Here is a 22293-nt window from a genome sequence, read left to right on the forward strand (position 1 = left end):
TGCCTAGAATCCGGTAGGGGGAGATGGAGGGGAGGCTCCTTGCCCTGGTAAAGCAGAAATTGGAGTGAAGGAAATGATCGTGTTCTAGATGTAGAAGTCTCCGGTACCATCCCAGCATAAATCCCTCTCTTCCTGTAGCTGCAACCCCATTTGGTGGTGCAGTTCCCTCCCATCTAATGCCACTAATTAGTCCCAGCCCATGCTGGCCAAGTGACTTCCCTCGTGGGAGAGGCAGCATCTGAAATGAACGTTCCTATTTATTTATTAATTTATTTCTAACTTTGACTCTGAACCGGCGTCTTCCTGTGAAGCCAAAGATCAAGAGACCGCCGTAAGCAATAAAGGAGAACAAACGTCTGATTGGAACCACTGCATTTTTTATTTCATACTATAAATAGAATTCCCCTCTATTTCCCGTTCCCGTACACAAGTAAGTGAAACGTGTAGCTGCACGTAACTCTATTTGGTAAGATACCAGCACAAATGGCTTTTAACCATGAGGTGAGCTAACTGTGTTCTGAAGGCACTCTGCGTTTGGTTACAGTTGCATGCTTTACGCTAGCATCTTGTGTTCGGCACTGCTGCCGGCTCCTCACGTACTTTTTGGTGAACTCTACGGTATAGGAATGCTCCTCCTGGATCTAGGGCTGACGCCATCAAATGACCGTGCTTCGTTTCGCTCTCGCCCAGCAGCATCAGCACGCCGGCGAGCAAAAAGGCCAGGTTTAACGTGATGATACCGAAGGGAGGTGTACATCACGCCTGTTGCTTACGGAGCTGGTTTCCTCCGAGGATAATCCCATCATTTAGTTGTCCACAGTGAAACTGTTTGGCTTATTAACACGCAGCTGACGTACCCAGCTCTCGCTGGTCAGCCCAGAATCATTTTGACCTTCAGTCTCTCTAACATCTGCTGTATATGGCTTTTTTTTTTTTTTCCTCTTTTTTTCGGACTTTGTGGCTATACGTTGAAGAAACTGCAGGTTTGGCTGAGTCCTTTGGACTTCAGGTACTTCGCTTGTTTTCGGCTTGTCACCTTGTTCTTTTATTGAGTGGTTAGGTAGGGCTGAAGAGGGAGAGAAGGTTCAGTTGTAGCCTTGACAAAGGTGTTTTCCACTAGTGGCGGTGCTTTCCCGCAGCGTACGACGGCAAGCAGTGCGGCTTCATAGCGCGGCTGGACAGAGGCTCTAGCATTTCGGAAGACGCAAAGGAGGGCGAGGATTTGCAGTGATCTGGTAGTCGTAACGAGTGGTGCAGCTCTGACTTGCTGCCTTTAAGAAAAGGCTCTAAAGTGGAGGGAGCACTGGGTAATTACTTCCGGACACCAAGACTGCCAGCTCCTGGATCGACATCTGCTTGTTGAGGTAACTGTTGTACTGGGCCGGGCTTAGCCTGCCGCTCTTCAGGGCGTCTTCGATCGAGAACTCTCTGCCGGATTTCCTGTCGAGGATCACGGATGATTCCCCATTGGGCCCCTTGATTGAGATCTCCTCCCAGTCACACTCCTGACTCTTCAGCTTGACGAACAGGCTCCATTCGATGAGGCCAAGCACGTGAGCTTCCTCTGGAGACATCTCCTTGCCTGTGTCCGGATCGATGACCACAATGGAGCGCCTCAGGTGGTTCTCTCTTTGCTCCCTCTTGATTGCCACCGTCTTGAGGCGATTCTGGAGCTGCTCGATCTCTGCGTCTTTTTCTCTGGATAACTGCTTCAGATCATCTAACTCTCTTTCCAGAGCTTGGAATCTGGAGTCTAGGTTTAGTCCACTGTCCACGTGGGTCATGTTTCTCAAATCCCGAGCTTCTGTTGCTGTGAGTTCAATCTCTGACTGCAGCCTCCTTGTTTCCATCAGCAGGTTCTGTTTTTCAAGGTGTAGTTTGTGGTTTTCCTCTCTCAGTAAGTCTAGTTCCTTCGATGACTTAGAGTTGTTGAATTCCACCTCGGACAGCCTGGTTTCAAGCCTATTGATGTCTGCATCTAGCTCCCTCTTACGCCTGCTCTCCTCCTCCAGGTTGCTCTTCAGCTTCTGAATCTCATACTCCGTGTCTCCTTTGTCCACTTGGACGCTCTCTGAAAAGACAACTTTCTCTTTGACCTCCATTTTCTCCAACGAAAGAAGCTTCTTTCTCAAGGCTTCCAGTTCAGTCTGCAAGACTTGTCTCCGGTGTTTTTCTTCTTCCAGCTCCAGCTTGAGGAGGGAGTGCTCCTTCTCTTGCTGGGGATCTTGCTGAAGGATCACTTTCTGTTTCACTGTTACTCGTTCTGTCGTTTCCCTCTCCTGCTCTTCTAACTCATTCAACCTAATCCTCAGCCTCTGCACTTCCAGTTCTGCCTCTCTGCGGGCCTGTCTCTCCTTCTCCAGTTCTTCCAGTTGACGCTCCAGCTCAGACCGCCTCCTCTGCAGCTTGCGGAGTTCTTCACGGAGGGAATCTATCTGTTTCAGCTCGCTCTCAATGCTCTGTGAGAAGGAGGTGACTTCAGCTTTCAAGGCAGGATCTTGCTCGTACTTCACTACTTCCTGCTGGACCACTTTCTCCTTCACCTGGGAAAGTTCCTCCTCCTTCTGTCTTACTTTCTCTTCTTGGAGGAGCCGCTCCCTCTCCAGGTCAACGTGCTTCATTTGTTCCTCCGCCAGCTGCACTCTCAGAGACTCTACCTCCTCTCTCGTCTTAGGGTCTTCCCGGAACTGCAGAATTTCTTGAACAACTTCCTTCATATGCACTTGAGGTTTGGTATCTTTCAAAGCTTGTATCTCTTGTTTCAGCTGGTAGATCTCGAGGTCGGCTCTTTCAATCGCTCCCGTCCTCTCTATGATTTCCTCGCGGAGCCGCTGTAGCTCCTTTTCAGTTTCTGGATCATTCTTGTACTTAATGACCTCCTTAATGACTTCTTTGACTTCTACCAGCGGCTCTCTGTTCCGCAGAGCAGCTAGCTCATTCTGACAGCTCTTCAGCTGTTCGTCACCACCCCGGTATCTCCTCTCCTGCTCTACCAGCTCCAACCGAAGGTTGGCAACTTCATTTTCAGCCTTAGGATCCGGCCGCACGATCTCGCGCACCTTCTCCTGGACGACCACCTTGGCGTTCTCTTCCTCCAGCAGCTGGATCTTCCTGAGCAGCTCAGCCTTCTCCCGCTCATTGGAACGCCCCTTGGATTTCTCATCCTCGTACTGGCGTCGGAGCTCATTCACCTCCCTCTCGATGGCCACGTCTTTCTCCACCTTCAGCACCTCCTTGACAGTAATCTTGCCCTCAGCGATGGCCCGTTCCTTCTCGAGACGTTTGAGCTTCTCCTGGAGGAAGCTGAGCTCTTCCTCGTGCTTCTGCCTCAGGGCGGTCTCCCTCTGCTTGCTCTCTTGCAACATCCTGAATTCCATCTCCAGCTGGGGATCATTCTGCAGCTTCAGCACCTCCTTCTCTGTTACCTTCTCCTGCTCTTTGTTCTTCTCGCTGGACAGCACAGCAATTTGTTGGCGTAACAAATTGACCTCGTTTTCTCTGGTTCCTTCCTGCCTCCTGAGCTCTTCCAATTCTTCTTTGAGCCTCAGGATTTCATCAGCTTGAGCCTTGTCTTGCTCGATGCGCAGCACCTCTTTCACTATATACTCCTGCCCTCCTTCCTTCTTCTCGTGCTCCAAAACACGCAGCCTGATTTTAAGGGCCTCCAGCTCATCCTGCAGCACCTGGTTCTTGCGCTGCTCTTCTGCCAGGCTTTGCTGCAGTTTGTGGAAGCTCTCCTCCAGCTGCGGGTCCGGCACTTTCTTCACCAGTTCTTTCTTAACTACGGTTTCTTGGGGCTTCTGGTTTTGCAGGTGGACAATGTTGTTCTGGATGGCTTGGATCTCAGCTTCTAGCTGTTGCCGACGCTGAGTCTCATCCTCAAGCTCTTTCTTCAACTTCCAGACTTCTTCCACAGGCCTTACAGATTTTTTGGTCTGGACAAAGTCTTGTGTCACTTGAACCTCTGGCTGCTGTTGTTGGGAGGAAAAAAAAAAAGTGTAATTAAAATAACCAGAGGAGCTTACTTGGTGCTTATTTTCATTTCCTCCTGTGACAGAACTACAGGAGGATGCTGATCTGGGTTAATGGAGGCTGCCTACTGCAAATACTCAACAGGGTGGATGTGCAAATGGGCTTTTCTTGAACTGCTCTGGGGATTCCTGGCCTGGAAAATGCTCAGTGATGCCCGTTGCTGTCCCAACAAAGCTTTTAGCTCTGAGAGATGCACGTTCTGGTAGGGACTAGGCAACAAGAAAGTGTTAAAGATTACACGGAGCTTCCAAGGATGAGTGGGAACTGGAAAATGTGGAGAGCTTGTGCCTGACTCCAGGCAGACTGCTTCATTTAGGTGTTTGCTGACTAATGGGTTTCGGGGCATGAAATGCTAGCTAGATTCGTTTCCAGATCAGCTCGTAACAGCAAAGGCACATGCATGTATGTTATTTTCAAAAATATTCTTTCAGAATCACGCTGCCACAGCCTGTTGCAGCTGCATCAAGCTGCCTGCCTGCAGCATGCAGAGATCTAAGCCAAGACCTTGAGCTCGCAGCGAGCTGACCCCCAGGAGCCACGTGGCACAGCCGAGCTCGAAGCCCCCCTGTGTGGGGGTGGCTTACCTGCCTCAGGAGGTTCTGAGCAAATTCCAGGTTCTGCAGCCTCTGCCTGTTCACAGCATTCACTTCAGTGAACTTGGCAGCCAGAATGGCTTCCTAGAAGACAGAAAAAGTGTTCAGGAAAGTTGGTGGAACCAGGGATGCTTGGTCAAGACTTGCTGAGCAGAAACAGTGCTCTAGAGAAGTAACCCTGGGTGCTTTTCTAAAAACCTTCCTGTAAGAGCAAGCAGGCTGGCTTCAAGGCAGGAAGAGTGGGTTCTGTGCATGTGCAATCTCACCTCCTTAAAGTGGATTCATCCTACACAAGACTTGCAAAAAGAGATGCAACTGAGGCAGAACCATGTGGGCACTTTGCCTGCCTCGATATGCAGGATGAGTTCTAGGTTGGAAGCAAACGGATCCTGTGTAAAGAAGTGGCTGGTGGCCTGCTCCTCTCCATAAGCACTTCTATGTAGGATGCCATCTGCAGCAGTTAAATGTCTCAGTTTGAAAGTCTTCAGAGAAGTGTTTCCAGGATTTTGGTTTGTATTGGTTTTTTTCTTTCCCCTTTCAGAAAGAAGTGATAACTCCATTTTTTTCCCTCCCTCTTTCTGGCCATCCCATCCCCAAGAATGGACGGCCTCGGAATGATGAAAAGTTCCTTCCTCCTCGTTCCTCTGCCCTCCCTTGCAGCCTGCTCTGGGGTTGAGGCTGCTGACCATAAAACACTTGTTTGCATAATCCTCCATTGGTCCCACAGGCTGTGAGCTGCTTTAGCTCTCTGTAGGGTACTGCTTGCTTACCTCCTCTTTCACTTTCGTGGCTGGAGACTGCAGCCTGGGCTTCTTGCTCATGTACCCATTGCGTCCGTTCTCGAGGTCGAGGATGGACCGTAGCTTCTCAGCTTCCAGCTCATAGTCCTGCAGGAAGAAGTTCCCAGGAGGAAGGGGTGAGATTCCTGGGTTTCCTTCCCCCCCCCAGGCACCAGTTCTCATGATTTCTTCCCTTGGCCATGTTTTGGGTAAGCTGCTGAGGTTGGTGGGACCTGTGGGTCCCCCTGCAGGCTCTTGGGCAGGTTCTGCCCATCCTACAGCCTGCTGACCATAGCAGTATGCCCATACTCCCCAGTCACCTCACCAGGACCAGGATTGGAGTGGAAACCTCCTTTCCCAAGCAGGAAATCCTGGCTAATGGCCATGTGATGTCAACATTGCAGCAGACATCACCTGGGCTTAGCTCCTCAGCTGTTTGAGCAAGGGCATTAGGCTTCCTAAGCCTTCAATAGGCAGCTCTCAGTAGGATGTGAAGAGTTCTCCCGCTGGCAGAATTGCAGCCCTTACCTTCACTGCCTGCTGGTACTGCTGAGCTGTGGCAGAGACCTTTTGCACCTCCTGTTCTTTGCTTGCGATGTCACCAAGGAGCGCCTGGGACAAACAAAGATGCAGTCAAAGGGAATGCAGAAGCCCAAAGACTTCATTCGCCCTTTGGGAGGGTTGCCACTGAAGTTAGAACACTGAGAATTGCAGCCTCCTAGCCCTGCCCTGCTATTTACAAACATGTCACAAGTAAGAGCGTGGGACCTCACAGCGTTAAAATAAAGCTGCTAAGCCTGTATGTTTTTCCATGTTATGTGCAGGAGCTGTTTGGCTCCGTTAATGATCTCTTAGTGGTCCTTTTCCCCTCCCCCACACAGCCCAGGGCTCTCAGGAAGAATTACCGCTTGGTTCTTCAGCTTCACTTCCACTTGCTGGATGTTGTCCGTCTCCTGCGGCTCGTAGTTGGGTATGTTGCAAAGGAACTGGTTGATTTTGTCATAGTTTGTGCGGTAGTTGGAGTAGGCACTCTTTGCTTTCTGCAGGGTCTGTGTTCTGTAGGAGAAATGGACTCAAGGTCAGCGCGTTCTCCATGTTGTCTTCTGCAAACACCTCTTTGTTGGTCCCTGCTTCTCCTTCCCCAAAGACACAGATTTGAGCTGTTCTCCACCCCCCTCCCTGCAGGTCCTCTTCTGCAGGAACTGGTGCCACCTGCTTGGTATGAAATCAAGTGGAAATCGCAGGAGAAATGAGTCATGGGGGAACAGCAGGGAGAAGGTGGAGGATGGTGAATGCTGGGTGTAAGCCTGGAGTGGGATAAGAAGGCACAAGACGTGCTGTGATCCAGGCAGAGGCAGGTGTGGGTGGATGACAGCTCATATACTCTTATCTCACCTATTGCCAGTGCAGACACTCTTGCCAAAGTCCCCATCCCTGCAGCGAGAACACTTAATCCCGGAGGCTGCCCAGACCTACCCAGCCAGTGCGTGCCAGGAATCTCTATTGCTTCCTCCTTGGTGCTCCCTGGAATCCATTCTGCAACTGCCCATTCCTAGACAGCATCACGCCTCCTCCACTTCCAGAGCATTTCCTGCTCTACTGTAAATATCCCAGGCTGGTCCGGTTCCAGCTAGGTGCTGTTCCAGGGCCTTACCTGTGGTCGATTTGCTTGCTGAGGTTGTTGAAACGCTGGTTGAGCTTGTAGAGCTCAGCTTCCTGCCGCTCGATGTCGGGGCAGTGCTCCTGGAACTTGCTGGCCAGGGTGTTGGAGCAGGTCTTCGTCCTCAGCAAGTTCTGCTCCGCCTCATTGAGCAAGAACCTTTTGGATTGGAGCTCGGAGCCCATGGCCTGTGGAAAAGGAGAGAGAGATTCTTCAGGGCTGAGCACGTGCCAGGCTTTTGTCACTGCTGCAGATGTTGCTGAGCTGCAAGTACTGGAGAAGAGCAAGCTAGAGCTGAACTGAAAGCAGAGCCGTCTGGTGCACCTGCTGGGGAGAAAAGTTAGCTCTCATTGCCTTTTTTAGAAGGGAGTGTCCTACGTGCAAAATACTCGGTGCTCCTCCTGCAAGGTTGGTAGGTTTTCCTAGAGGTTCCCAACACCTTGATACCTCTTTTCTGTATAAGTCATCTGAACTGCTTTTCCCAGATCACTGTATGTATGAGCTAGCTGCAGGAAGCCTGAGGAAGGACTGCCTTTCTCAGGCACAGTTAACATGGGATCCAAGTGGGGCAGTCATCCCTTTACCACCAATTCAAGGTTGGGGCTTGGGCAGCAACTGCCACAGCTCTTGGGAAGCGGTTCTGCGTGTGAAGCACATCAATAGGGTAGACAACTGGCTGCAGGAAACACTCACCAGCAGCTCTTCTTTCTTACGATCTATCACCCGCAAGTCCTCCGGTACGGTGTCGTCTGTGACCAGTTTGTTCTCGTATGTGGACAGCAGGTCTCGGCCTTGCTGGAGGCTCTTCTCAAGGTGCGTGGCCACCTCAACCCTGTACAGACATGCAGGGATGGGTGTTGAATCACAGAACCGTAAAGGCTAAAAAAGACCTCTAAGATCATCGAGTCCAACCCATCGCCTCCGAGCCCGTCTGCTGCAGGACCCAACCTTCTGCTGAGCCATGACTTACTTCTCTTGGGCGGCGCTGAGCAGCTGCACCACGCGGTCGTACTTCTTGTTGGTGTTCTCCACCTTGTTCTTTACCAAGGTAGCGCTGCCGGTGTTCGGCACGGACTCAATGAAGGCCTCGCAGTCCTGGATCTTCTTCATTTTCTCTGGTTCAATGCGACGGACTTCATTGGTGATGTTCTGCGGTAGGAAAAAACCATTGTAGCAACCGAACCTCGCGGCTGTGGGAAAAACCGGCTGACCTGGGGCTGTCTGGTGCAAGAGGAGAGGGCAGGGCTGAGGTGTGTGCTTGGTGGCAGGTGCCTTTCAGCCCTAGAGGGAACATGAGGATATTTTCTCCATCCAGGCTTGTATCCAGCTCTGTCAGAGCGGGCTCGATAGCCCTTAGCAAGGAAGCTCTGGCTGGGGAGGGACTGGTTCACAGCAGCTCTAGCTCTGTTGCTGTGCTCATCTGGACCACTGGGCTCTGCAGCCTGAAGGCTGACTTCTCGCCTGGACATTAAAGTGCTGCAGACAGCTGGAGCAATTTGCTTCCACTTGTGGTGGCACCTGGATTTTGACACAGCCCTGGGCAGGTAACGTAGCCAGGAGGTGGATTTCCTCCTGAAACAAGGGAGGTTTGTGGCATGGAGCCTGGCTTAATTAGGGGTCAGAAGGAGAGGAAGGCAGCAGGGTGTTGCATCACTGGAGCCTAGCGGAGCAGGTGCTGAGTTGTGCCCAAGGAGAAGTGGTGCCTTGGAGTTAAGTGCTGGTATTTTTGTTTGGTCACTAGCTGGCGGTGGCACTGCTCCATGCCCACACACCCCTGGGCTCTGGGAGCACCCAGCACAGCGAGGACCACATTAAAGACCCCTTGGGAGGACCCCAGCCTTGGGAGCATAGTCCCTGTGCAGCACCATGTGCCTGCTCCCACGGCCCCGTACCTTCAGGTCCTTGGAGCGCTCGGTGCTGTCTTGCACAGCCCGACTCTGCTCCAGCGGCGGACGGAGGTTTGCTGTTATTGCTTTCTCCAACTTGTCCAGGTCACTGTGCACCTTCTCCAGCCCTGCAAGAAGCTGGCGGCCCTGAACCGATGCAGCATCTAGGGGAGGAGAGAGCAGCAGGTTACAGCCAGCTTGGTCCTACCACTGAGCATGAAACCCATGTCCTCCTCTGCTCTCCGCCCACTGTAACCACAACTTGCTTGCTCCAGCACTGTGCCCTGGAACCCTTAGGAGATGAAAAGCTGTCAGTGATGCCCTCTCACTGTAACCAAGCAGCAGGCCAACACTTTGCCCACCAGCAAGAGCCAAAGGCAGTGTGTCTCAAGCACTGGTGTGTGTCCAGGGCAGTGGTGGTGTCCCCATCCATGCAGGTGTTTGAGATATATGGATGTGGCACTAAGGGACATGGTTTGGTGATGCGACTTTGCAGGTCAGGCTGATGGCTGGACTCGGTGATCTCAACAGCCTCAACCAAGCTGGACGATTCCATGATTTTATGATTCCAGGTGGTGGTTGTGCGCCATGCTCCACCATTATCTCCTGGGTTTGGGAGGACAGGAGTGGTGCAGCATTGCATGGTTGGTGGTCGAGGGGACAAAGCAGAGCCACCCCTGAGCTCAAGGCACTGTTACAGTGTAGGGGAAAGGGCTGCCCCGGCAGAGCCGCACCTCCGATGCTGTCGGCCTTCAACCCCTCGTAGCGCTGCTGGAGGACGTTCTTGCAGTTGGCAGTCTTCTCCTTCACGGCTACGTAGCTGTCAGCAATCCTGAGAAAGGGACAGCGTGGGGACAAGGTAAGAGCTGCCCCCCAGCACCCATCTGGGCTCTGAAAGCGAGGGGAAACCCCGCTGATGGGGTTCTCTGCACCCTCATCCATGTTCATAAGTGGGCAGAGCAGAGTCCTCCCCTGTGGGGTGCAGCAGGAGAGGTGCTTCATCCTGTGAGCACTTCCCAGCAGGATGGGGGCACTCCCCCCGCTTAATGAGCCCCAGAGGAGGGGGACCTGGCTGGAGGGGTGGCAGCGGGAGGGTCTGGCACTCTGGTACTGCACTTACTGGTCTGCCAGCGCTATTGCCTCCGCATCTGGAGGGGGGATCATGAAGCAGACACCCGGGGCTCTGATGGCACCTCCAGCGCTGTCCATCACTTCCCAGATGTCTCCGCTGTTCTTCTGCAGGGTGTAGTGGGCTCCTCGGGTTATCTGGCCCTGGGGACAGGAACCAGCAGCAGCTCAGGACGTGCCCCTTGCACCTACGTGCTCGCTCCCTGCAGCCCCCAGCCACGTCTGTGCTGGCAATCACTGCAGCAGGGGCATGGGGCAGGTGCCACTTCCTGAACCTACTGCACCCACCACGGGGCCGTTACCTGCTCGCCCTCGTACTCGCAGAGAGCCTCCACGGGGACGGGCTGCGGCGGCGGCAGCCGGCGGTACCGCAGGGGCAGGACGTGCTGGCTGCGCTCCTGCAGTGACTGCACCACAGCATCATACTTCTCCAGAGCCTTCTCTTGGTCCTAGCATGGGGGAATGAGCAAAGAAACATGGGAAGGAGGGAGAGGGATGCGCTCCTGCACCCTCAAAGCTGGGAAGAGCTCAAAAGTGACTGACAGAGCCCTCAGCTTCCCTTGCTTATGCTACAGAGAATGGCTTTTGGGTCCTGCTCTGCAGCCACTGGGATCCAACACTGAGTGCTCCCACATTCTCCTCCCTGCTCCTTCAGCCAGGCTCAGGAAGGGGTCATTGTGCCTGGTGCATGGTCCATGGAGCATGGTGCTGGGATAACCCTGTTCCCAGCAATTAGCTCTAATTAGCACCTTGCAAAGCTCTGCATGGGTTGCTCTGTTTGTGTCCGTGCAGGTGGGTGTCCTGCAATGATCCCTGAGGTGGGTGGAGAGGGGCACCCATTGGGCAGAGCTATCGGTGCACCAAGCAGTGCTGCATCACGCTCGGGACACAGCCAGGCCCCAGCACAGCTTGTTCCACCGCCTCCTCCGGCAGCAGGTCTAATTATGTTCCTACCCTTTCTGAGCACCAGCTCAATGGGAGAACAAATAAAAACCAGCCCGGTGAGCAATTACGTTGCTGTGGGAGAGGCAATCCCTAGCTCAAGGCAGAGGAAGAGCCAGGTGAAGGGAGGCAGCAGCACGGCCAGTGAGCAGGGCTGGGTGCCCATCCCTGTGGGGACGGCACCGTGGTGCCATGGAGATGCTCCGGATCCCCTGGTCCTGCTTCTGCCCATAACTCACATCCAGCTCCCTGAGGAGCGACTCCAGCTGGTATCTGTCCTTGAACTCGGGGCTGTATTTTTGGTCCAGATCCGTATCGACTTTCTTCAAGAGCTGCTGGGCATCCTTCGCGTCTTTCTGAAACTGCAGAAAGGCAGAATGTCCCGTGAGGGATGGGGTCCTTGCAGCAGGGACAGCCCCTGCCAGGTGCCGTGGGTGGCTGAAACCTCATAAAACACGCGCAGGAGGATGAGGAATTGCTATTGGCAAGAGTGGAGTCAGGGCAAGGCAGCTGGGGGAAAATGAATGGGGGGCAGCTCATGGCACGCTTTTCTCCTGCAGGGTTCTTCAACCCCCGTTTCCCAGCCCTCCCCGCCTTTCATTGGGGTTTCACGTGGGCAGCATCACGCCACGTGCTCCTCCCTGCTGCCAACGAGGAGGAGCGGGCAGAACCCGGCCCTTCCCCACGCAAGCCGCCCCACGGGGCAGTAATTTGGGCAGGTACCACGGCAGGCACTGCCGGGGCCGGGCACCGCGCTTCCCCCTTGGCAGGAGCCTCGTCACGTCCTCAACACGCCCAGGCTGTGGGAGAGGAATCCGGCCCGACCTGCTCCCTGCAGAGCCTCCCCGGCTGCCAGATGCAATTTATCAGGCAGACATCTGTCTGCAGCGCTCAGCTGGGGTGTGCTGCTCCGCGCGGGCTCCCTGCAGCCAGCCCAGCGCTGCAGGTGCGGTTTCCCACTCACACCTGCACTGCTTGGGTGGGAAGCTTCCACTGCGCGATGTGAGGCTTCCCCGGGGGTTTCTATGGGGGTCGAGGTGGTGAATGGGTGGCAGGAGCCTCACTGCCAGTCCCAGCAGAGCAGGGTCCTCTGCTGTGCGTGAGGGTGCTGACACCGAGCAGTGGTGCTGGAGCGTGGGAGCGGATGATTTTTAGGGCCACTGAAAGGATCTGAGGGATGGGACAGGCTGAGAGCTGGGGCTGTGCAGCATGGAGAAGAGAAGGCTGCGGGGAGAGCTGAGAGCGGCCTTCAGTATCTAAAGGGGGGGGGTCTAGGAAAGAGAGGGACAGAGTCCTCAGCAGGGAGTGCTGTGACAGGACAAGGGGAAATGGTTTCAAACTAAAAGAGGGGAGATTTAGATTGGATATAAGGAAGAAGTTTGTTATAATAAGGGCACAGGATGCCCAGAGAGGTGGTGGTGTCCCATCCCTGCAGATACCCAAGGTCAGGCTGGGTGGGCTCTGAGCACTGATGGAGCTGTGGGTGTCCCTGCTCACGCAGGGGGGTGGGACCAGGTGGCCTTTAAGGGTCCCAGCCTCAGTTCCTGAGGCCCAGCCCCAGGGGTCTGGTACCTTGTGGAAGTCCTCCATGAACTTGAGGTGGCTCTCCTCGCAGATCAGGAAGTTGAGATACTCCTTCCAGTCGGCGTGGACCGCCTCGATGTGTGCCTGTAACGCAGCGTGGTGTCAGTGCCCGGTGGCAGCCCCGTGGGGTGAGCCTGAGCTGGCCCCAACCCGCAGCACCCATCCTGAGCAGCGCCCGAAGGGGGGGCTGGGAGATGGGGAAGGGCTGTGGGTTCATCCCCGAGCAGAGGAGGCTGAGGGGTGGCCTCGTGGCGGCCGCAGCTCCCCATGGCGGGGGCCAAGCACAGTACCAGCGCTCACCTCGATGGCATTCTTCCCGGGATGGTTCTGGGCCAGCAGCTGGTCTCCGTCCGCGTGCAGCTTGTTGATGGCCTCCTCCTTCTCCTCCAGCTTCCGGTGGATGAAGTTCTAGATGGAGAGAAGCAAGCTGCTGACCCCCACGCGAGCAGAAGGGAACGAGCAAGTGCTGTGTTCCCCCACCGTGGGTTTTGTTTTTCCTTTCCTTGCAGATGTTGCTGAAGGGGGGATTCTTGCCAAGCTAATGCTGAGATAAGGGCAAGGAGAGGGAGCAACCTGCCAGCTTTCCTCTTGGCTTTACTTCTGGCAGGAGGTAAGGATGTTCAGCCTGGAGAAGGCTCTGGGAGACCTTAGAGAAACCTTCCAGTGCCTGTAGGAGCTGCAGGAAAGCTGGGGAGGGACTCTTCACCAGGGGGTGCAGTGACATGGCAAGGGGGAACAGTTTTAAACCAAAAGAGGAGATTTAATTAGTTAGGAGAAAATTCTTCACTCAGAGGGTGGCACTGCTGCCCACAGCTGTGGGTGCCCCATCCCTGGAGGTGCCCGAGGCCGTGGATAGGCCCTGGGCTGCCCGCTCTATGAGAAGCATCCCTTCCCACAGAAAGTTGGAACCATCGGACTGTAAGGTCCCTTCCAACCCAAACCATTCTGTGGTCCCGCGATTAACGTTTCCATTCCATCGCCCGTAGGTCTCAAAGTGCTTAATGATGGAGCGGGGAAACTGAGGCAGAAGGGACCGGTGCGAGCACGCACCCACCTCGTACTGGCGGCGCCGGCTGGGGTAGTCCAGGTTGTGGTCGCTCCAGTCATAGTGCGTGCGGTCCTTTGCCTGCTGATCCAGCCAGTAGAGCTTGTTGGTGCAGCGCTGCATGTAGTCCTGCAGCGAGTTCAGGTCCTGCTGCCGCTGCTGCGAGCTGGCCTGGCAGGGCGAGAGGGAGAGCTCAGCCCCGCGCTCCTCTCCCTGCCCCACCCCAGCCCCGCACCCCACAGGGCTCCTACCAGCAGCTTCTGGTACTTGGCTTGGAGGTCGCTTGCGTATTCCTGGGAACGGGAGAAGAAAGGCGGTTGGGGGGTGTTTGCAGAGAGGGGAAGTTTGAATGGGGCCGAACAGGGCTTTTGTGGGGTTGGCCTCCTCATTAAGCCGGAGGCGATGTAGGACGCTCAGCTCCAAGGCTAGGAGTGGGTCTGGGCACCCACCCAGCCTGGGCCAGGCTTGGGAGCCGCCTCCATTCCCTCTGGGCACGATGTCCCTGTTCCAGCGGGATACGGGGCGGGAGAGCTGACCTTGTTGCCTTCCTTGGTGATGTGTGGGCCGATGGCCATGACCTCATTGTGGAAGATGTTGTGCTCTTCTACTTGGCTGTTGACCAGCGGCAGGTCGGTCCCGAAGCCCTTGCCACACAACGCGTCCTGCGGCACACGAGATACGGGGTCAGCGGCAGGAGAATGGGACGCAGCAGCCAGGACCTGGGTGGCTCCTCTTGGCCACTGGAGCTGGATGTGGAGCTGGGATGGGGCAGGCTCTGGGGCTGTGGCTGGGGGACACGGAGGCTCTCGCGGGCTGTGCAGCACCGCAATAAGGAGGATTTGGGAATTTGAGACGTGGAGCTGATGCAGCAGGGATCCCCTTTATGTCATGGATCAGCGCATGCAGAGAATGGGGGCGGTGAGGCTGGGGAGCGGCTGAGCCTCGCTCAGCGCTGGGGGGAGCTGGCAGCAGCCATCCCATAACTGCAGGGCGGTTACTGAGAACCCAGCGGTGCGCGGCAGGAGGATGAGAACCAAGGGGCACACGTTGGAGCAGAGCTGGCAGCTGGGTGTCTGGGGAAGCTTTTGCACTCTTAGGACAGCACATAGAGAGGGGAGAGAGTGTGGTCTCCATCCTTGGATGGAGAGCAGTGGAGGTTTGGCCGAGCTCACCCAGGAGCCTCTCCTCTCTTAGCCCAGGTGTCCCCAGTGGGGCACTGACCCCAGGCAGCGGCACCGCTGTCCCCTTGGTACCTGTTTCTCCTCGATCACCGTGCACCAGTTGACCTGGGGCTCAATGTGCTGCAGGGGGAAGTTGTAGATCTGGTCATGTTTCACACGTAGGTTTGCCACTCGCTCCTTCAGCTGCCGGATGCTGTGGGAAGGATGAGGTGGGATGCAGGACGTGGGCACAGAGCAGCAGCTGTAGTTGTCCCCTCCCAGCCTCCCTGTGATGCCCAGGCTGCCCTCGGGGACCTCAGCCATGCCACCAAGGCAGGCGGCTGCACTGAGCAATGAGCCAGGCAGCAGAGGGCAGAGGCTGCCACACACCAAGGCCGCTCAGCACATCCTCCAGCTCAGGGCAGGGGGGCAGATGTTGCCCCACAGTGCTTTGCAGGGCTTTATGTGGGGCTGTTGGTGGGCGAGATGCTCAATATATGCCTGCGCATTGTGCACGGGGGGCTCCGAGCAGAGCCCCTGGAGAAGGCTGTCCCCTCCCACGATACTCACTCCTCAGTGATCATGTCCCCCTGGGGGTGCTTCATGTGCCTGGCAACGGCCGCGTCCCCATCAAGCACATAGAGCAGCTTGTCCGACTCCGTCAGCTTCTGAGCCGTCAGCTCTTTGTACTGCGCTAGCTGGCAGGCCTTGATCTTGTGCAAGTCCTGGGCGGGCAGAGAGCGGGGAGAAATGATCACAAAGGGCAAAGAAACAGCACCCACGCTGCTGTGCCTCGGGGTGGGGGCCAGATGAGGTCCTCCCTCTCTGCACTGCTCCATGCAGCAGCCATGGGCAGGCTGGCTGGGGGCAGGAGCGCATTGTGGTCCCCTTCCCACCCCCAGGGAGGGCTGGCACGTGTGGGGCCACCGCTCGTACTCACATTCTGCATTCGGGAGTCAGTCTCCACGATGTTTTTCTCCACTTGGTCGGCATTTTTCTGCAGGCGCTCGATGAGCTCGGTCAGCTCTTTGCTGGAGATGCTGGGGAAGGAGAGGAGGGAGAGGAGCTCGTCACCCCGCGGGTTCCCGTGCAGAGGGGCCACAGCCCCGGGGGGCTCCTCTCGGCACACCGTGGCCCCGCCACATGGCTGGGAGCCAGCCGAGCCCGCCAGGCCTTGCAGCTGCGTGTGACTCACTGCTGCCTTTCTAACACTTTCCAAAACACGCGGCCGCGCTGCCAGCGTGGGGGCGGTGGCCGGGGACTTCTCGATGGGAGCGATGCCACGGCCGAGCCCTGGGCGCAGGGCAGGAGTGCTGCTGGCACCCCGACACAGAGCGCCCTGCCTCCCTCCGGAGATACCTGCTCTGCAGGGAGGCGTGCACCAGTTAGAGCCAATGAAAGGTGATGGGATGGCACACGTCGCATCTGTGCCTGGGCGCTCTGGCTCCTGCCAGGCAGGATTTCTCCTTCCCTTCTCCATGTGCTCAGGGTGCAAGCCTCTCCACTGACTGCACGCGGGGCCGGCCGTCTGCTTTGCTTTGCTTTGCATCAGCAAGGAATTGCACGGGGTCAGCCAAATGTTCCCAGCAGGGACGGCTGAGCCAGAGCCAACGCTTCTATTAATGCCCAGAACACCCTGTGCCACAGCATCTGCATCGCCATGGTAATTTTAAACATTTCATCTCCTCTGTCGCTTTGGCTGCACCGTGCCGAGGGGATGCGTGGCTCTGGCCGGCCCTGCTCCCTGTGGGCAGAGCTCAGGGCTGTGTCCCCCCCCAGCACCAGCACCACCACGTTCCCATGTGCTTCATGCTCCCAAACACTCACAGAGCCCAGAGCTGGTCCCGTTGGGGCTGCAGCCCCGCTTTGCCACGAGGGCTGAACCTTGGCTCACTCTAATCCCAATCATTGACCGAGTGGAGATAACGAGCCTTAATGATCTCATCACGTGGAGGCAGAATTAATTGTTATAGGGCACGTGGAAATGCCGATCCCCGTTAGAGCGGCTGCTCGGCGCGCCCTGTGTCTCCTGCACAAGCTGTGGACCGGGCTCCAGGCAGGAGCAGCACTATATGGTGAGTTGCAGCATCCTGGCTGCAATGGGGAAACCACAGCAGTCCCCTACCAGGGGCACCCTGGTGCGGGGACGCACAGAGGAATGGCAGCCGGTCCCACTGGGAGCAATGCAGGGTCCTCGGGGAGGGGATGCTCATGGCTCGCTGCCTTCCCAGCGCAGTGCTGGGGAAGAGGAGCTCAGCCAGCTGGGTCTGAACAAGCTCCCGGCACCGGCGCTGAGTTTCAGGACAGGTCCCCATCCGCCACGCGTGTCACCTCTTTCAATAGGACAAAAAGCTCTGGGCTGATCGCTGCCCACCTCAAGCCCTGCCCCATACACCAGCAGCATGGCGAAGATCCACCTCGTGCTTCCCCGAGAGGCTCCGGTGCAGCAGGGCAGGCTTTGCACTGAGTTTTCTTTATATAGATGCTGTGTCATCAGCCAGGCACGGAGCGGGGCGGTGGCTGTGTCCATCAGTGCTCTGCAGGGCTCAGCATCTTGCTGCCCTGCCCACCCGTCCCGCGCTGGCAGCGGGGCTGTGTGCGGCCTGGCCACGTCCCGGGGCTGAGTCTTTGGGGATCTGCAGCATGGATGGAAATGGCCACCCAAAAGACAGCAGAAGTTTGGAGCTTTTTGAGTTCCGGTTTCGACTGTGATGTAGAAGCTTCCGGATTGTATAGAGGATATAAAATTTAGCTTGGGATCCACAGCGGTGCTGCATTTCAGCTGGAGCTTTTCAAGCTGGTCTCCGTGCTTGCTCAAGTGAATCTGCACCAGCAAAGCCCATCTCTCTGTGGCATCAGGACCCAGTGAGCGCACGGTGCTGTCAGCCTCTGCCAAGAGCATCCTTGCATGCAGAATGGGGTGGGAGCACCGGGGCGAGGATCTGCCCGCTCTCCTGTGCCAAAGAGGTTTGCCTAATCCCCCAGAAATTACCACTCAAGTACAAAGGTGCAGCATTCGAACCGGGCTGGCAGGGGAGAGGAAAGGCAGAGGGGCTCCACAGCAAGGAAACACGTGGATGGGATGGGGATATTGCTCTGCTGCCTGAGCATGCAGAGATGTCTGATGTTGGCACAGCTGGGGCTTTGGGATGGGACACACAGCCAACTCCTGCATGAGGACCCGAGTGCTCGGGACACGGCCGCAGCATGGAGCCTGCAGAGGGAAGGGCGAGGCAAAGCCCAGATAAAGAGGGCTTTGTTTTAAAATGGGGGGACAAGAAACAAGAAAAAAAAAAATCCCTGGAAAAACTGGCTCTCCCATTGCTGAAGAACTCGAACATTTCCAAGGAACTTTCTGATCACGAAGGAAAAAATGATGGTGTTTGGGACAAGCAGCGTTTGACAATGGCTCCATTTCTGTTCTGGAGTGGAGGACCGGGGCCGATTCCAGCACGTGGGGAGGGTTTGCTCTGGGTTTTCTCAGCTGGGGAGCAGGGAGGAGGCAGCTGCTCCACGGTTGACCGGCTGTTGCTCAAAGCTTTGAGCCGCTCTCTGCTCTTCAGGGAGAGGAGATGCTTTTGCCCTGGCTCACCGCGCTTGGGAGAGCTCCAGCTTTGCCGAGTGCTGGCAGCAGCCGCTCGGGCGTTCCCCGGCACCGCCAGCAGGAAGAGCCCCGAGATGCTGCAGGGCTCGTGAGCACCCCGCAGTGGGAGGGCAGCCCCTCTCCCCAGCTGCTCAGACCGACATGGTGATGCTAAAGAGGCGGTGCCGAAGAGAACTGAATTCCAAAGCAACCTTGCGCCTGGACCACCCCACCCGGGCCAGCACCTCCGACCTGGCAAACCCTCACGCCGTGCCCCCAGCAAAGACCGCGCATCCGCTCAGCTCTCTGACTTGTGCCACGGTTTGCACCTTGCAGCCGTGTGACCCCTCTGTTTTCTTCTCTCTTCCTGCTGGCCCATGCCTTTGCTGATAACACCCCTTGGAGCAATTGGCCCAGAGGTGTGGGTGTGTGGGATGAGGGCAGAACTGCAGCCAGCAGCGGAGCACAGTCCCTGGAACCTCTCCAAGCGTTCTCCTTTTCAACCGAGGAGGAGATTTCACCCACACCCCTAAAAACGAGGGAGTGCTCACATGGAGCTGAGCACAACCCCTGCGAGTGGGACCCGGAGCCGGGTGCCATCCTGCATCCCCGCTCTCCTGGGAAGCTGCAACCACCCCGTGCACAGCACTCCCTCCTCAGTGCCTCTGTGCCAAATAACAGTGCTGCTGGTGTGGGATGGGGGCAGAGCAGAGGGCCGGGCTACAGCTCGCGTACCCTTGGCTTGGGGGAGGCCAAAATCTGGCTGCAAAGTCGGGAGCAGAGCACGCTGGGGCGTAGCTGGCCAGCAGGCTGCCAGGCTCAGCCCGCCTTGTTTCGGTCGTGTTTATCTTCCCCTGTATTAATGGTGATATATTATTGTAATGTGCATGGAAATTAAAGCGAAAATAGGGCAGGCGATGGCGAGGCTCGCTGCGCTATAAATACAGAGCAGCGCCCTGACTCACCGGTTGTCTATTCAGTCCTGCTGACTCCAGCCCTGCAAAACAGCCTCTGGAAATGGGTGCCAGCCCCACAGCCAGGTCCCCCTCCCCGAGCCTCCATCTCCGGTTTCTGAGGCCACACCGGGAAGGGGGTGTGGGGTCTCTGGGATGGGGACCCCCCCTGGGGACACCCCTGAGCATCCAGGGCCATCGTCCCCATGGATGATCTCCCACAGTCGCTCCTCCAGGATCAGACTGATCTGTGCTGTTCACCTCCTGAGCTCTCTTTGCAGAGCAGAGAAACCCACCTCCTGGTTTTGGGGTGTGGGAAAGGGAGCGGGGGAGGATTTGGGATGTTCCCCTATATGACGCGGCTACTCTGCCTTCCTGGGACGTGGGACCTCTGGCACCACTGTGTGGTTGGCACTGGGTTCTGCTCAGCCTTGCTGCCACTGCTTACCTGGAAAAATATTTTTATGTGTATATATATATAAATAAAAATAAACATGAAAATATAAACACACGCATGCTGCACCCCCAGCAATGCCTCTCCTGGCACACCCAGCCCTGGCAGCCGGGCTGGAGCTTTCTCAAGGCTCCCACGGCCGGTGTGCCCTTGCCCCCTGCTCTCTTTTTGGAGGGATGGAGAGGGGATAGGGACATTCCCACAAAATGGGCCCCAGTCCTGTACACTTGTGCACCAGGAAAGCAAAGTCACGGAGCGCTGCCTGCAAATGGAAGTGCCAGAGGATGGGTGCTCAGAGCTGGGTGGCAGGGACGTGCTCCACGAGCGATGGGTGCTGCCGAGACCAGCACAACAGGGTCCTGCACCCCAAATCCTCCTCACCTCGCTGCAGCTCTGCAGGATTTAACACAGGCACATGGGGAGCAGCTCCTGGCCGGGCTGTGACCCACTGCAGGACGTGACCCGCTGCTCCCCAGGTGGCCTGGGCAGCAATCTTCTCCTTCCACAGCACTCCTGGGCACAGCTCCAGCACAACCTTGCGCTCGCCAAACCAGCACTGGGTTGGTGCCGTGCCACTGTGGTGCTGCCAAGCCTCGGTCAGCGCAGCGCCCTGGCGCTGAGCCCCTTCACCCCAGCGTCACCGCCTCTCCAAAGCGCAGCACGAGGGCTGGAGGAGCTCCCACCATCTCGAGACCCCCGTTCCTGCTTACAGCCCGGCGCTGGGCTGATCTTAGCGGCGCTGCTCGGTCCCTCCCGTGCTGGCGGGGAGCCTGGCACTGCCCGGAGCGCAGGACGGGGCGGCTGCCTGCTGTCTCCCACTGCCTTCTCCCACGAGTGGTTCGACCGGTCGGGCGCCGGCGTCCCCATCCCGATGGCGGGGAAGTTTCCCCACACTGGGAGTGTTCCCTGCATTCGCAGCTGTTTGTAAACTCCAACGCAGGAACGAACAAATTGGAGCTAATGGGCACAGCCCCCCTCTTGGCTGCGTCTCAAGCAGGAAGGGTTGGGGTGGGGGGAGCAGCACCGTGGCCCCAGCACAATCCAGCCTCAAAATAAGGGATCAGCCCGGCTTGCAGCCTCCAGGGTGCTGCGGCCCCACAGCGGGGTGCTGGCACCTTCCTTTGGCAATGGGACCACTGGGAATGGGGGAGGTGGGGGGCTCAGGACCACCCCATCTCCTCCTGCCAGCCCTCCCTGGGGGGAGCTCTTCCTGGCCCCAAACAAGGAGCCCAGCGGCACCCGAGCCCCCAGCACGCTGCCAGACCGAGACAGCAGCAGCCCCCCGGGGGACCCCTCCTAAACGCAAGGACCGACAAGGAGGAACCGTTCCAAACCGATCCCAGCACGCAGCGCGTTGGGGACACGTCCCCTCTGCCCGCGGCACGCAACGAATCGCGCAGCCCAGAGCGCGGCCGTGCCTCCTCGGAGGGGAATTCCCCATTGATTTCCATCTTAACTGCGTCTGTCTGATGGGCACCGTCGCTGCTGCTCTTGTTTTATAACCAGGACAGCTGAAGCACGCTCCCACACCAACAGAGTTGAGAAATAAAGAGAACAGAGGGCACAATCGATCCTTAGAAAACACTAACGAAGGCTGAAGACTTTCTGCCCCGCGCTGTGCTCTGGGATCTCGCCTGGCACATGCACCTGCCCACGGCGCTGCTGCGGAGGGGACGGCCGCGTCCGGCCACGAAATGCCACCCCGTGCCCTGGGGATGGCACCGGGGGGTGCTCGCACCTGGGGATGCCCAAACCGCGGGGTGCTCTCATCCGGGGGTGCCTGCACTTTGGGACGCCCGAACCTTGCGCTGCCGGAACCCGGCAGTGTCTGCAGACGGGGGGTACCCGAACCTGGGGGTGCCTACGCCACGGGGTGCCCGCATCTTGGGGTGCTCACAGCTGAGGGTGCCGAGGGCTGTCCCGGCACCTGGGGGGCTGAGACCCCCGGCAGAATCCCCCTCCTCCCCCCGGGGCTGGGGGCTGAGCTCTCCCCGCTGCGGGGGCACTCACCTCTTCTTCTGCACCGAGGGGCTGTACTTCCCTTTGTTGCGCTTCCTGAAGAGCGAGTGCATCGCGTTCCCGGCCGCCGCCCGCTCTCCTCCTGCTCTTCCCCCGCTGCCGCCGGGAGCCCTCTGCGCCGGGAACGGCGGCGGCGGGGCCGGGCCCAGGGCGGGAGGCGGGGACGGGGCAGCGGCTGCCTCTGCCCTCCCGGGGAGCGGGGCCGGGGCTGGGAGGGGAGGGGTGGAGCGCGGAGGGGGTTCCCCTGTGCTCCTGTGCTGCTGGGGTTGGGCTGCGGGGTGAAGGGAGGGGGATCACAGCCCACCTGGTGCCGTAGGCAGGGACGCGTCCCGGAGACCTGGTGCACAAAGCCCCGTCCGTGGCCCGTGGTCAGCTCCAGGGATGGGGCACCCGCAGCTCTGGGCAGCAGTGCCAGCGCCTCACCACCCTCTGAGTGAAGGATTTCCACCTCAAGTCCAACCTAAACCTCCCCTCT

At 57.4% G+C, this 22293-nt stretch overlaps 1 protein-coding gene across 1 annotated transcript; it reads right to left on the reverse strand.

The window, feature by feature from the left end:
* Nucleotides 356–21981, reverse strand: PPL (periplakin). Its single transcript, XM_021411355.1, has 22 exons — nucleotides 21810–21981; nucleotides 15750–15849; nucleotides 15380–15534; nucleotides 14903–15023; nucleotides 14186–14311; nucleotides 13901–13942; nucleotides 13659–13820; nucleotides 12905–13012; nucleotides 12593–12688; nucleotides 11260–11382; nucleotides 10381–10527; nucleotides 10071–10222; nucleotides 9685–9782; nucleotides 8957–9114; nucleotides 8035–8213; nucleotides 7758–7896; nucleotides 7059–7252; nucleotides 6310–6460; nucleotides 5933–6016; nucleotides 5396–5512; nucleotides 4617–4709; nucleotides 356–3971 (listed from the first exon to the last, which is right to left on the reverse strand). The coding sequence occupies exons 1-22, from the start codon at nucleotides 21869–21871 to the stop codon at nucleotides 1287–1289; spliced, it is 5292 nt and encodes a 1763-aa protein (XP_021267030.1). The 5' UTR covers nucleotides 21872–21981; the 3' UTR covers nucleotides 356–1286.

The sequence above is a fragment of the Numida meleagris genome, chromosome 13 (genome assembly GCF_002078875.1).
Source record: "Numida meleagris isolate 19003 breed g44 Domestic line chromosome 13, NumMel1.0, whole genome shotgun sequence".
NCBI lineage: Eukaryota > Metazoa > Chordata > Aves > Galliformes > Numididae > Numida > Numida meleagris.

What these genes read in the sequence shown, in the direction of transcription:
- PPL (XM_021411355.1), bottom strand. Translation starts at nt 21,871, where the DNA reads ATGCACTCGCTCTTCAGGAAGCGCAACAAAGGGAAGTACAGCCCCTCG. An exon ending in CGGTGATCGAGGAGAAACAG is followed by an intron (nt 14,312 to 14,902) that starts GTACCAAGGGGA and finishes CGTGTGCCGCAG; the next exon opens with GACGCGTTGTGTGGCAAGGG. An exon ending in TCATGGAGGACTTCCACAAG is followed by an intron (nt 11,383 to 12,592) that starts GTACCAGACCCC and finishes GCCTTTCTGCAG; the next exon opens with TTTCAGAAAGACGCGAAGGA.